Genomic DNA, 14,865 nt, shown 5'->3' with positions numbered 1-14,865 from the left:
ACACAGTTACAAGCCTGCACGTGTCCCACAGCAGCCCAGCTTCTCCAGCACCCCACACAGCCTCAGTGACATTACCCCTGCTGTGCAAATCCCTTTGCAGGCAGGCAGGCACAGACAGCGCCTGGCTGCAAGGTGCCGACCTCTGCGGGCTGCTGCACAGAGATGCTGCCCGGGAAGCACGTGGCTAGAAATTAAAGCCCATCCGCTGCGGTTCACTTACCCAGCTTGGAGGCCCCATCTGGTGGGTACTCAGGGAACTGGCCCTCGGAGGGCACGCTCACCGTGCGGCGCAGGCAGCGGCCTTTGGTGGCATCCTGAGGTTCCTGCAACCCCTCGGTGGGCACCTGAGGGAAAAAGCAGACAGCTGTTAGCCTGCAACCCCGCTGAGAGCATCATTTCCCAAGCAGAGTATTAGTAGCAAATAAAAACGAACATTCATCTGGAATTGCAGAACGGTTTGGGTTGGAAGGGACCTTGAAGCTCACCTAGCTCCAGCTGCCTGCTGCAGGCAGGGCTGCCACCCACATCATATTTGTACTGAAGGCTGTAAAAGATGCATGAGATGCTGCACTATTTTAGAAACTACACTGCCTCTCACAAACTGGTTCTGGCATTTCCTGACTTTCATGCACTTAGCATTAAAAATGACCTTAAGAGAATGCTGTTTGTCACTGTTGCCAGTCTATTTGTCTCCTTCAAACAGTGCTCATTTTTAAACACACGTTTCCCAAATCCCCAGCGGTTAACTCTGCCGTGGCCACTCTCTTTGTTGGTACATACTTACAGCAGCTCCTTTGCTAAACAATCTGAGCTCAAACAGAGTACTTTTTGTTAAGTTTATGCTACACTCATTCAATGAAGGTCACAGGTTAGATTTTCAGGTTGCATCTGGAGACACCACTTGGTGCCTCTCCCTTTGGCACACTCTCTGTTCTTCAGAGCACGTTTTTGGAGGGATGCAGCACATCCTAGAAGCACTGAGGTGCTGCACCTTGCTCAGGGAACTCGTTGAACCTACGCTACGCCCACACTTATGCAGCTCCTGTGGGGTAGACTTCTCCACCATCCAACTTTTAACAGAGAAATTCATGCAGTCCCTTTTCTTTTAAGTGCCCTCCTTCAGTACCTTTGCTCTCTTTCTGGCACAGGATGACAGAAACATTCCTTTAATCCAGTGAGGTGAAGGGCTGGCTTGAAGCACCCTGCTAGCAATGTGTAAGAAGAGTGACAGTGGCCGGTAGGATAGCCTGGGGCAGGGAACAGCTTGCTGCCAGTGTCAAGGAGGAGGTTGGTGGCTCAGCCCATGCTGTTTTTTGCGTCCTTGGGAAAAGCAAACAGGCCGCAGCGCACTGCAGCCGGTGCCAGAAGCAAACCAACCACTGCATACCAGAGATAGGATTTATCTTCAGAAAGGACCTGAGCCATTATTAGGAAGAGTGTCTGAGGGTTGAGGTCCTGCCCCTAAGCCACAGCACCTTCTTGTACTCACCAGCCGCCTGGAACAGGAAAACCTGGCTGGGTTTCACACCAAAGGAGGGGCATTGGTGCAGTAACACTCATCTGGTGCAGAACAGTCCTCACCAGGAAAAGACTGCTTTTGTTAAAGTGCCTTGAGAAACACCTGATACTATTATTTCACTAGGGAATTCTGCAAGCTGCGTCAGGAGCGATATTGCACCAGGACTGAGGAGAACCGCTACGCATTACAAAGTCAGGGCTCGAGCAGCACTTCAGGCTGCCAGCAGGTTTTTGTGCAGCTTTGCTGCCTGCTCTTTGACCTGCTGAGCCTTCAGCAACACCGAATGGCCCAGCCCTGCTCTGGCTTGCTGACAATCCTGACAACCCTGACCATGTTTCACCGGTGATTTCCAAAATGTAACAAGGGCAGGTTCACAGCTCAGGCTTTCATCTCTCAAATAGCGTCACAGCTCACCTGCTGCTGAACACGCTTCTTAAGTATAAACCTTGTTCCTGGGATTTCTAGTCTGATGATGGAGAGATTTCAGATGAAACAGAGGAACAGCATCACAAGCGTTTAATACCACTTAAAGTAAGCTGGGAGCTTTAAAAAAAGAACAGAAGTAGACAGAAAAGAGCTTCTCCATTGCAGACAGATTTTTTTTCAGACTTGGAAAGACCAAAAAACTTGAAAATTCACAGCCTCTTCTGAATTAATAATGAGGAAGTTAGGAATCACATCGACAGTTACTTAATGATAAAGCTCTTCACTTTAGTTTTTGCCTTCCTTGAGAAAGTTAGAAGCTGGCTAAAATCCCGACTTAAGAATCCACTTTAAAAATGTTGATAAGCATTTCTTTGTGACCTTGGGAGACAAGTAATTAAACTCATTTGGTAATTGAAACAAGTCTTATGCCTGAGTTGAGCTTCGACAAACTCATATTTATGGGCATATCGGATTTGCGGTACTAAAAAGGTGAGGCCTGGGGTGTGGGGGAGAAAAGGGAAGAGCCTATCACAGTGATAAGAGATTTGCATTTGCAGCTGAATGCAAAACTGAAGGATTCTGCAGGACAGCAGCCAAGTTACAGACTGTGACTAACCCAAAAGCAGCCCAAACCCAGATGTACTCATTTGTCACATCCCTCACGAAAGTGCTGTGCAATGGGTTATCTATCAGAAACTGCTGATCAGAGATACTGACTCATTCCCTTTTCCTGTTTCAATGCCTCTGTTTTTGCAGGCACTCTGTATGGTGCCTTCTTTAGAAGTGGGTGCTCACAGCTCTTGCCTATGGAACAGGTTTCACCAACACTGAAAACATCCACACTCCTGACAGTGGGAAATTGTCCTCCTCATATAAAAAAGACACTGATTTGTAAGTGAGAATCAGCCTAGACCTGTTCTCCTAGTCTTGGAAGATGCTGCTAGGTGTTGCCACACCACAAGATGTTCTAGTAATTGCACATCTGTCACTCAAGCCTCCTTATTTGCTAAGTCATCCCTCACACCCCTACAGGTGCTCGATTTCTTTCTACTTTTTAGGTCTCAGTCTCTTCCCTTCATTAATAATCTTCATTCTGCAATCTCACCTATTTCATTTTATGAAGTTGATGAACTGACAAGTAATTAATATTTACCTATGCTGCACACAGTGATACTCTCAGCCTATTTTTGTCTAAGCAATTACAGATATTTTTGGACCAAGTTGGACCAAATTTCTCTGTTTCCCAACCTACTGTTGTGCTTGCACAGTGCCAGTCTGTCTGCACACACTGTCCAAACAGCCTTGTCAATAAATCTATGTGGGAGTGGGCAGAGAGGGTGCTACAAGAGAAAAGGTTTCTTACTCCCTGGTTTACTTTCTGTTCTCTCAGCCTTAAAATAAAAGACTGCACAATGCATGATGCTGCATTTTAACTGAAAGGAAACCATTTTAGCAGTTATCTGAAGCAATTAAGACATCCTTTCTTTACCTCTTCATATGCTGTACATGTTTTCCTACCTTTTGGCTTTCCATACATGCTTGTATAATGATTCTACTAAGTACCATAAACATCAAACATTCCTGTTCCCTTTCAATTCCACATGAGCTGAGCTTCTTAGATTCCTGTTGTGTGAAAGAACAAAGCAGATGCACAGAAAATACGAGGAGATACCTCAGATGCCCCACACCATGTTCACATTATGCTGGCTTTGAGATGACACAAGTGCTCTGTGCAGTTGGGAGGGCACTGCTGTTAGCATCTCTTCCTTCTTGCCTCCCACCCCACCCCCTAAAGATTTGTATCATTCTGTTCCTCACACTGTTTCTAAGATCCTCGTCAACAGTCCAAAGAAAATCTGACCGACCTGCTCTATCAGCAGTTTTCACATTCAGAGCAGGAACCTCTCCATCTTCCTCTTGCCTCACTTTAGGTTAACAAAAACCATTCTTCAGGATCACCGTTCCAACAATTTCACTCTAAATATCATTTTACTCTAAGAACCTGTTTTCTGCATTTTGTGCTTCCCCTCACCCCCCCCCTTTCCTCACACCTTTAACCCCTTCCCTTGCTTAGGAAGGTGGTATCTGGGATCCCACCCAGGGGCTCTTTCCCATTCTCCTGCACACTTCATCATTCAGTTCTTCCCAACCTCACAGCTCTCTGTCCTGTCCTGCCTAGAGACCCCATGCCACAGGGCCTTTTCCCTCCCAGTGACTCACCATGTATAAGGCACTACGCTGCTGCCCTTCTCCAGGAAAGCCGTAAGGGATGCCTCTGCTTGGGAGGCATTAAAGCTGCAAACACAGAGCATCAGTTCCATGCCTCAACCAGCATTTCTACCCGTGTAGCTGTTACATTTCTTTAAGGGCTTGCATGTACACTGCTGTATGTACAGATTTCTAGATTAAAACAACCTTTTATTTTCCCACAAGCACTTGTGCCTGCTAGAAGTTCCCTTTTTCCCTTCACTTAGAACAGTCCCAAATTACTTTGAAATCAGAACGGCCAATCTGTCTCCAACTTCTGAAACAAATCATATTATCAGCATGTGGAGTCACACCTGCACCAAAGGCATGTCTGCCTGGCTCATCTGCACACAGCATTCTCCAAAACAAGTTATTTCTCATTGTGATATTGCTGGCAGACTCCTTTGAGAGCACGTTACAAAGGCTTCCTTTACTATACTTAAAACCCACGCTGCATATGCCCCAACGTGGCATTTCTCCAGCTTCTAGGAGAAAACAGGCAAAAACAAAGTGCATTTAAATACCACATGTAATGACTTCACATCAGTGATGCTTCAGAGTTCCCATATTTACTCCTCAGGATCTAAGCAAGAGGCTCATCTGACTCCTGGCAAAATGTTTTAACTGTAAGTGGTAAGGAAAATTAACAACCCTTAAGAGCATGGTTACCACCTTCAGATAATTATTGCTGATATGAGCCAGTGTTTTTTTTCAATTATGCTCCTTAATGCATCTCTTAATGAGATGCATCCTTTTAGCCCAGCTGTGCTGGTATAGCACAGCTTTAGGAATACTTCTCGTGTCCTTAAGTTTCTTCAGGAGATACCTTAATTCCTTAGGTGACATTCCTGTCAGACTAGAAAAAGAATTATGTAGTAAACAAATATTATGATATGGGTCTTCAATTTTCCCTGCATTTGATTACCTCTCCTACAAATTAGCACTGATGCTGTTCCATTCTAATAACACAAGTTGTCCTCTAAACCTTTTCCTCCCACTCTCCCCATGAAGGGAAATGCTTCAGCCCTTGTAAGCACACCTAATCAAAGCTCAAGATGGATAATGCTTAGTGCTACACCGGGAACGGGTCTCACGCTCTCAGCTTTCAAAGAATCCAGGCCACTTCCAAATGCAGGAAATCATGGTATTAGATTCAAATTCATAGACATTTATATACAATAAAGCCTATTTCAATAATCTGAAATCGTTCCTACTTTGTAGCTCTTCCTGAAATATTTAAACAGCAAATCTATAGCAGAGTAATTAAGCAAACAAACCCAGGAACATTATCAACTTCTCAAGCTCCTGTATTTGCGAGAGCCTGTAGACATTAAACACAACAAGAAAAACCATACCGAGATGCATGCTTGAGAAAGGACTTACCACCATTTGTTTGCTCACAATGCTTCAGACAACTAAAATATGCCTATTCTTTAACCATATTGACATGACCTTCATACCAAGGCACAATGCCAAGTCCTACATGCTATATACACACACACACAGTAATTTTATAATTAAAGCAAAGGTTGCAATAGCTTTGAGTATTCCACACCAAGGGCCACTCAATCCTGTTTGCTAGATTTAGCAGGACAGAAGGCAAACCCTTATCTCAAACAATTTACCTTCTGACAGCAGCAAAATGACTGCAGAGCACGAAGGTTGCATACTTCCTCTGCTCTGCACTCCAAAACATAGGCACCAACAGCACACTTTTACAAGCTTACGTCTGCATTGATGTGAAGTTTAGGTAGCCATGGTGGCTTCAGCTACCATTAAAAGCAGAGCTAGCACAGAGAAATGCAGTAGCAGGCTGAAATGCTGGGCCTAAAATTCAAGCAGAGAGCAGTGGATGCACAGTGGATGCATTTTGTTCTGTGCAACACCTGGGCCAGCTGCTTTGTAACTCTGCATGCCATGCCAGCTATATGCACAAAACTGGTTAGCTCTCCCATTCACACACTCGATTTGACTTGTGAGCAACTAAAGAAAAGAAGAAAAAAAAAAAAAGAGAGGTGAAGAAAGCTGCCTTCCTGTGTTACCACAGAAGGCCGACGTGTGTTCTCTCACCTCCTTCTCCCTGTTGAGCAGCACCAGCTGGCTGTCAGTCAGGATGCAGTACTTCCTCTCCCATGTCGTTGTTTCGGTGTAGGGGGACTGGCCGCAGGACAGCCTGTGTGTAGGTGGTCCTTTTACATCTGTGAACACAGAACGGGGATCCTAGCATCATTAGCCTGTCTCATTAGCTGCCCTCCTTCAGCTCTGTAACTCTGCAGCAGAGCAGTGAGCTGTACTTAGCATCAGCACGTTAAAAGACAAACTGCTCATCTTGGGAGGCACCGTGGAAGGCAGTATGAGGCACACCATGAATACTTATACGTATCTACAGCACAGCTTATGAAAATAGCAATACCTGAGAAGAATATGAATGCTCTCGCATTCCAACCAAAAGCAAAGAGTGACAGTCTGCACGCAAACTCTGCTTCCTTTTGAGAAACGTAGACCCTGGATGTCCTCTGCATCTTAATAAACCTATATGAGACTGAGGACAGAGAGACATGGGAAGGGAGATGGAGAGCAAGGCAGGAGGCACAAAGAAAGGAGAGAAATCTCAGGGGGATGATATTGAATTGGGAAGGGCTTCCTGGCATCCTTTCAGCAGGGAAGCTGTCAGATTAAATTGTGACAGACAGCAGTCTCCCAGCATTTCCATCCAGCCACAACCACTGTGGTGACAAAAAACTAAAAAGTCAATTTGCCTCAAGACTCAGCCTTGAGCTCCACACCTCATTGAGCCATTCACTACGGGAATTTTCCTCCAGGACCAGAAGTGAGAATGCAGACAGAAGCGTGGCAGCTGTGCAGGTGGCACTGCCAAGCAGGTGAGCCCTGAGCCAGAGCTGCTAGGCAGCTGGGCACACTGACTACAACCTGGGCAGCTCTCTGACCCAGCTCTGCAGCTTGCTGAGCTACTGCCAGGGGGACAACGCTGCAGAAAGCAGCACTGCCCCATCACACTCACAGAATCATAGAATTACTCAGGTTGGAAGGGTCCTTAAGTCCAACTGCAGCCTAACTCTAACTCAGCCTAACCGTACCCTAACTCTAACACTCGCTCTGCAGAAAGCCAGCAGCCCCCACGCTTTAGGAACCCGTAAGGCAAAACGAGTGTTGAAATAAATCCTGCTCAGAGTTCCACGGCGTTCGCACACGGCTAAGGACAACGCTTGCCATACCTACTGCGTGCATTCACCACTAGAGGCCACTGAATCCTCAGGCACCCGCCGCCTGCAAGGGAACCCAGGTTTCAAATCCCACTTCGTTACTAACAGAGCTGCGACATCTCCGTGCTCTCCACCTACTCACAGCAGCTTTGTCTCAGGGACCACTTGGAAAGCTAGAGAATTAAGCTCTCGGTACACAGTTCCCTGCTCACATTGCGTTAGGATTTTGCATTAAGATTTTGTGGTTGCTCAGAGGATTACCTGAAGCGTACAATCCAATACCTTTAAGCAGGAAAAGGCACGGAATGGGTGACCGAATAACTGAACTGAAATCTCTCTTTGTTTCCTTGCTGTTAGGAATGCAAATGGAGAAAGAGGGATGCTCAGAAGGCAGGCCCTGCACCACACCAACCAATTCCTGCTTTCCAGCAGCCACAAGCAGCACTGCACAGGTCCAGCGTACCCAAATGTCTGTGTAGGCAAAAGCAGGGCTTGGGGAAGCCACCATGGTTCCTGTGCAGCCTCCCTATGCTGAAGGAGCCCAAGTGAGGAGCAGCAGCCCGACAGAATGAGGAAGACCTCAGCCAGGAGTGTGCAACAAATCTTGGGATGCAGTCCTTTAGGAAGAGAAGCACAAGATCAGGGAAAAAGGGATGGAGAAGTGTGGTAAGTGAGCAACCTGCTTTGGGGCTGCCTTTCTCAAGACACTGCAAAACCCTTCTGAACCACCAGCTCCAGCACACAGCCTACTACACTCACAGCTTGCCCAGCCTCAGAAAACTTTTGCTTTATGGCTTCTACTAACTAGAAGCTTTGGCACTGAACCATCCAATCGATCTACGGGCTGCACAGAAGGATTAAAGAACAGAATGGCTCCTTCCAACTGCAGTAACAGCTCCCGGACTTCAGTGAGTCATTGGGTGCAGCAGGCCAGCCTCGGCTCCCTGCCAAGCAGGCTGGCCGTGCTGGAGGAGCATTCTGCAGACTGCTGGCAGCACAGCGTGCCACCTCGGTGTCTGCAGCTGTCAGTCACTGCTGAAGCATGCTGCAGCTTTAATATCTCGTATGTTAGCGGCCTTCCAAACGCATGCCAGGACACAGCCTGGCAGCCCTGCAGGCTGACCGAGGCCACCTTCCCCAACAGATAGGTCACTGGTGGTAAATGACTGTCCAAAGCATTAGGTACCCCTGGTCCTCTCCCCTCTCAGATGCTGGAAGCCCATCTTGCAAATCAGGGAGCTGAATGCATAAGGAAGCTGCCTGCAACAACCACAAGCTTCAATGCACTCGTATCTAGCAGCCTCCCTGCCCTATTTCAGTCCTTCTCTACCCAAGCAGCCAACCTCTGCCAACAGCTATAACTTCAAACCTTACTCTGAAATACTTTACAAGTTCAAACTGAAAACTCCTGTGGACTTTGCACAGTATCACGTATATGCTTGGTTGCTTCACAAAGCCCATTTTGTTTTCCAGAGTTCTTCATCTTTGGTTTTCACTTTAGATTCTTGGCCCCAACGTGAATGCAATAAAACCTACCAATCTCTGCCACTAATGCCCCATAAAACTGATTTAGCAGCACTGATCTGATCACTAAGGGGAGGTAACAGCAAGAAGTCCACACGTATCTAGTATTGCTTTAGGGAAAGGTTGAAAATCATGGAATTGTTTGAGTTGGAATGGACTCTAAAAGGCCATCTGGTCCCAGTCCCTGCACTGAGCAGGGACACCCACAGCTCCACCAGTGCTCACAGCCCATCCAGCCTGACCTTGGCTGTCTGCGAGGATGGGGCACCACCACCTCTCTGGGCAGCCTGTGCCACTGCCTCACCATTCTTATTCCTTTATCAAGGCTGCCATTTCTCACCTTGGGATCGTTGTCTTTCATCTCATACAGCACTGTTGGTTCATACAAGCTCAGGTGTTAGAAAGCAACTCACTGATGCATGTACTAAAAGAGATGCAGGAGGAGCAACTGAGAGCTCTGAGTCTGCAGGTGTTTGGGTGGGATGGGCTCATGCAGCCACACACCTGGGCATGCAAGCACTGCTGAGAGATACATTTCTCTGGTCTGATGCAAACCTTCTCCTTCTGCATCAGTACAATGAGGCATTCAAGAAGGCAGAATCAGACTACACACAAGATGAGAGGTCATGCCTTATGTGCCTTCAAATGCTAATATCAATTAAGTAACAGCTTGGAAGAAACCCTGTTCTCTGTCCCTGCTCCCTGCTGAACTGAGCAGTGCTGCTGCCCGCCTGCCACATCCGACACAGCTGAAGAGCTGAAACTGTGCCGTTTTTCCTCGGGGCTCTGAAATGCCACGAGGCACGTTATAAATATCCACAAAGCTCCCATTCTCTCAGCCAAATGACAACTTGTACCTTATTATTAACTACAGAGCTTATAAAGAGAGAAAATAGTGGGGGAAGGAATAGCCATACTGCAACCACATATCGAAAAGAGGTGTTGATTGGTGCTGGGAGAAGGAAGATGGAAAGATGGAGCCAGTGCCAGGCTGATCCTGCAGAGAGGGATAAGGCAATTTATGAAAACTGATGGCAGTTGAGGGAGTAGTACCAGTGCTATCAGATGGGAATGTTACTGAATCTTCCACTGCAACTACGCAACGACAACACTTGCAAGAGCATTCACAAGTGGAGAACACTTTCCAAAATGCAGGATTCAATGGGCAGGATTGGAGAATTATTTCCGAGCGACGTCAAACGTTTCAGCAGCATTGAGCCCCCAGCAGCTCTGCCACTACCAGAAGGGGGGCATCTTCTCTTCAGGAGAAGCGAGAAAGACAGAATTTGCAAAAATTGGGCCAAGGAATCTACATTAAAAGCAGCAAAATGACATAATTCACATTTTCGGTTTCTTTTGCCAAAAAGCACTCTCCCTGCTATCAATAAACACAGAAAAGCAAACCTCCATCCCAGTGATGACAAGAGCACCCCTGGCATGAGTCAAAGCCCCTTTTCTGAGCCAAGATCTTCCTGTGGTGAAACTGAGGGCTTACTGAAGTACTTGCCAAATGTTCATCGACTTTATTAGGGTCTGTATTCTGCTCCTCGTGTTTCCAGCACGGAGCTGCCAAGCAGCTGAGTAACTAACGGAGCGGCCAAGCTTGAACATACAGAAGATTAGAAGGCGCCCTAACACCTCCTGACAACAGGTCTACCCACCCGGTGTCAGTGTTTCCATGATGATGGTTTATGTACTTGCCATAGAGACCGGACTCAGAGCTATAGGTAAATGCTGTTGTCTGAGATCGGGACTCAGACCCACACAAATCTGCATGGGCACGCAGCTCAGGTTGAATAATCATCAGCTGGAATGTTTATCAGGCTGCTGAACAGGAGTTGAAGCTTCAGTTGCTACTGATGTGAAGCTTCCTGACAGACAAGGGGCAATTAAGAGGCTCTAACTGAACCTGCCCTGTCTCTAGAAGGTGATGAAGGTAGTGATTCAGTGGAGAGATATGCCAGGAAGGGAAGTGTGCCCTGTCTCAACATGTCATGTTCCTTAAACCTACACTTCATAGGAAGGCAGGATTTCTGCAGGAGTTACCAAGACAAATCAAAATAACAGCAAAGTTATGTGACGTAAAGCTGTGTGTATCTGTGACTATTTCACACTGTCACACAGCATTCAGATGAAGGTCTGCAGGATCTGGATTTAAACATCTAAGCAGAGCAGAGAATTTGAGAATAAGGCCAGGCCCCAGAGCAGCCCTACTCAGTGCAAGGGGACAGGTGAGCACACAGCATGCACTGAGGGCTGCTAGGGAAGGCATGACCAGGCAATTCTACTTTCTCTCATGCAAATAAATACTTACAGCTTTTGTTTACATTTCCTATTTCACTAAGCTCGAATCCCAGCTTGAAGGGATGCTTCCTGGTCGTGCCTGTGACCCAAGGAGACTGCATGCATCTTTCCATCTAATGATGGAGACTGATCTGGAAGAAGAGGCAGGGACGCTCATCCCTAAGCAGAAAGCCACCATGATGTCCTCACAGGGAACACAATACTCACAACTAACCAGGCAGCACTACAAAAGAAATCAGCACATGCTACGAGTGCTAAACCAGAGACTCACGTGCTATCGAGCTCCTAGAGGCCAACGGCTTCTCTGAATCACAACACTGAGATATGACCAGGACACATTAGAGAAATGAAACTTGTTTTTGTCTATTTATTTGAAATCACAGCATGGGCAGTGGCTGCAGGTCTTCTAGGAAATGTCTTAGGTGCTGTGAGACGGAGCATGACTCACTTCCCCATCTCTATCACTGTAGCACAGCTCTGACACAGCGAAGAAGTACCTACATTTTCACAGCAGGTGGAAGACCTCTGTAGTGAAGGAGGTGTGATTTCAAGCACAGAAAGCAAGAGCAGACCCTTTAGGATGAGATGTTTGTGTAGGATGTTATTAGAGGGAAACATCCAGTGTGAATTCTCTGTTATATTTAATAGCTGCATGCAACAACCTTCAGTACACAGGCAAGCCCTTGATTCAGCTCAATGCAGTTGTTCTCTTCCAGCAGCTGCATGCAGCACTGCCCAAATTCTTCTAGGGAAACTTAGTATCAATAGGTAGGAGGCAAGGAAAGCCTAGCAAAGCCACCAGACTTCAGGGATCACAAAAGCTCTCCCACCAACTGGGTAACGCCAAAGCACTACCTGGAAAATCCATTCCATGCAGCACAAAGCTGTAAAAGGTTTGTGTAGATGAAAAAGGTATTTTAGAACCTGGCACAACTTACAACCAGCACCACGACTTTCTCAGATTCCAATGCATTTGGCATAAATTCTTTACAAGACCATTAATCCTCCTAGCACTGGCCAATCTTGCAGTAGTATCCCAACTAACTTTCTGCTACTCTTTTATTGATCAGGCAAAGCCTAAGAACTGCTTTTCCTTTATCCCACTGGAGAATCTCATCAGCCACGGATTGCTAGAAAGGTTGTTTAGCCAGGTGCAGTTTGCATGCCCTGTACCCTAACGGAAAGCATCACAGCAGCAATTCATGTGCCATATATGAGCTTCCCCTTCCATACTACCAGTGCACCACCTCTGGGTGGACGAATCTCTTAACACTTCAAGATGAGAATGCTGGAGGTAGTTGCTGCTCACTGTTTAGACATGGAGTTTGGAGCTTTCTCCCTCCAGCTTCTGAAAAGCTGTGATGGGATCTGCAGTGGGGCAGAGGAAGGCTTGGCCTTCCAGCTCTGAATTCCCCAAGCACAGCAGCCTCACCTCAGCACAGGGACAATTTGACTAACCCTAGAAGGCTGAAGGGTGAGCATCAAAGTTTTACCCAGCAGACCAGAGCAACAGGCCAGATTCTTCAGTGTCCTAGAGATGTTCTACATTAAAACGTAAGGAAAGATTTTTATATGGGAGACGCTAAGGCATCAGATCAGTGAATATCTAATGATGCTGAGAGCCAGACAAGTGCTGCCTCCTTTGCAACAAACAAGAGAAAAACCCCAGGATGGTACAGCTTAATAAATCTAGCATCCTCCAGAAAGATGAGTTCTCACTGCTTCTTCTCTTGTTGACATTGCTCCTACCCCCCACTCCTGCACTGTGACTTGTTTGCAGAGATGCTGGCTCACCCAGCCGAGCTCCCAGCCTGTTGATTTTCTCACTCCCCAGTCAGAACATCTGCCCTATGCTGGCAACATCACCACTTTGCTTATCAAAAGCTCAGTAATTTTCACACTGGGGCTGGGTGTACGTTATGAGATTAGCCAAGATTTCCACTCTTGTTCCACCATCACAGACACAACTCAAAACCAGACCTTCCCAAACTGCCAATGACACTACCCTCAGCCCCTAACAGCAGCGTCCCCAGCACCAGAGCCTCAGTACAAGCCCTAGAGTGCAAATGCAGTTTGGCCACAAGGATGCAGCCACATGATTTGAGACTTCACTGAGATTTTCCTTTTCAGAAGGAAAAAAAAAAATCATGGAGACATTCCAAAAAAAGAAACCACAAGTCTTAAAATCTTACGAGTTGTTCAGCTAGCAGATGCTGAGTGCGCCAACAGTTTGAAGCTTTCCTGCAAGTCCTAAAAATGAGAGCTAAGGAGCTAGCAGCAAAAGCAAAATTAGGCATAAAGCTAAAATTGGTCTGGCAGGGTAAGTCTGATTAGAAAGCGGAAAGCTGCACCAGTTTGCTGTCACCGTGCAAAAGGTGTGGAAGCTCTTAATAGCAGTTTAAAGCTGCCAATTAGCTTGAACTCTGCTGAGCTGCACTAAGCCTCTTACACTCCACACAGCCTATCGCTAACCTTGCGGAGCGTAATTGAGCCTTGCTTCTCTCCTCTGCTCATTTTCTCATACATCACAACCAGGTTTGTGAGAGACAGCATGGAAGATGCACGTGCTGAGATAAGTTAGCATCTTCTCTGATGGATTCATGCCAGGACCCCAAAGCACGCAGTCATTGATGTGCATCGATGGGTGGAACCAGGAAACACAATGTGATCCTGGTGGGAACCTTATGAAATGCACACAGGTGAGCTCCTGGCTCAGCCCAGCCTGCAGACAGACAGCTCCTTGTTGGGAAGGCTTGGGCAATCCCATGACATCACCCGCAGCGAAGCTGCGCTCCGTGGAAAAAAACAGCTTGGTTCCCAGGCTAGTCAGCAGGGCTGCAAACCTCCTGTGGCCGCTCAAAGCCATCGCAGTGACCCTGCCTGCAATACTGAGCAGGTTTTCCTTCCTTCTCATTCAGTGCTCATTCTTTGTCCAGGAGTCTTTGCTCCTGAATATTAACTGTGTGTTTCTCTCGGTTAAATCCCACTTGGCCTACAAAACGCTTTGGAACCTCAAAACAGAAATGGATATTACAAACCTGAAGAGAGGATTATAAAAGATTACATGCCCTTATTACTGAGCTGCCAAGTTCTGAGAAGATTCTCAAGTGACACTTCTCCCTAAAGCAAGGAGAAGCTTTCATGAGAGCTTTAGGAAGTGGGTAATGAAGAACAGCAGAAAAGTTAATTATTCTTGGGAGAAAAAAATCTGCAGTTTCTCCTCTTAATTAATGTAAGATCCTTTTCTCACCCAGCTCAACACCCTTCCCCCGTTCTGTTCTCTGTAAAGCTTACTCTCACCCACCCTAATCTGCACCTCGCAGTCTCTCCAGCAGCAAGCAGTCTGCTCTGGTTGCTCTTGCATCTTTATTCCTTGCAGCCGGCCCGCAGCAGTGCAGGAAGGAGGCTAAGGAGAAGCATCCTGAACCTCAAAAGGACTTGGCCCAAGGCAGCTTTGGAAAAAGAAAACAAAGTATTGAGAAAGAATAACCAATTTAAAAGCAAAGATTTTTCAGTTCCTGCTTATTTTTTTGGTTGCACAAGATTATAACGTACCTGTGGTCAAAGCTAGAAATACATGCAAGCACAGCTTTGTTCCCCACCCTTGCCAGCAAGGCACCA

The 14,865-nt window shown here is 46.7% G+C and overlaps 1 protein-coding gene across 1 annotated transcript in view; it reads right to left on the bottom strand.

Moving 5' to 3' along the window:
- Positions 1-14,865, bottom strand: part of LOC122180995 (ras GTPase-activating protein nGAP-like) — a 153,632-nt gene that overhangs the window by 78,251 nt on the left and 60,516 nt on the right. The window contains 2 exon segments of the mRNA XM_042873056.1: positions 221-344; positions 6,263-6,390. Coding sequence (XP_042728990.1) covers positions 221-344; positions 6,263-6,390 — 252 coding nt within the window.

Source organism: Lagopus leucura, unplaced genomic scaffold (genome assembly GCF_019238085.1).
Source record: "Lagopus leucura isolate 7727_CA_CO unplaced genomic scaffold, USGS_WTPT01 Super-Scaffold_100009, whole genome shotgun sequence".
Taxonomy (NCBI): Eukaryota; Metazoa; Chordata; class Aves; order Galliformes; family Phasianidae; genus Lagopus; species Lagopus leucura.
Note: the sequence above shows the minus strand (reverse complement) of the source record. Positions and strands in the feature narration are given on the sequence as shown.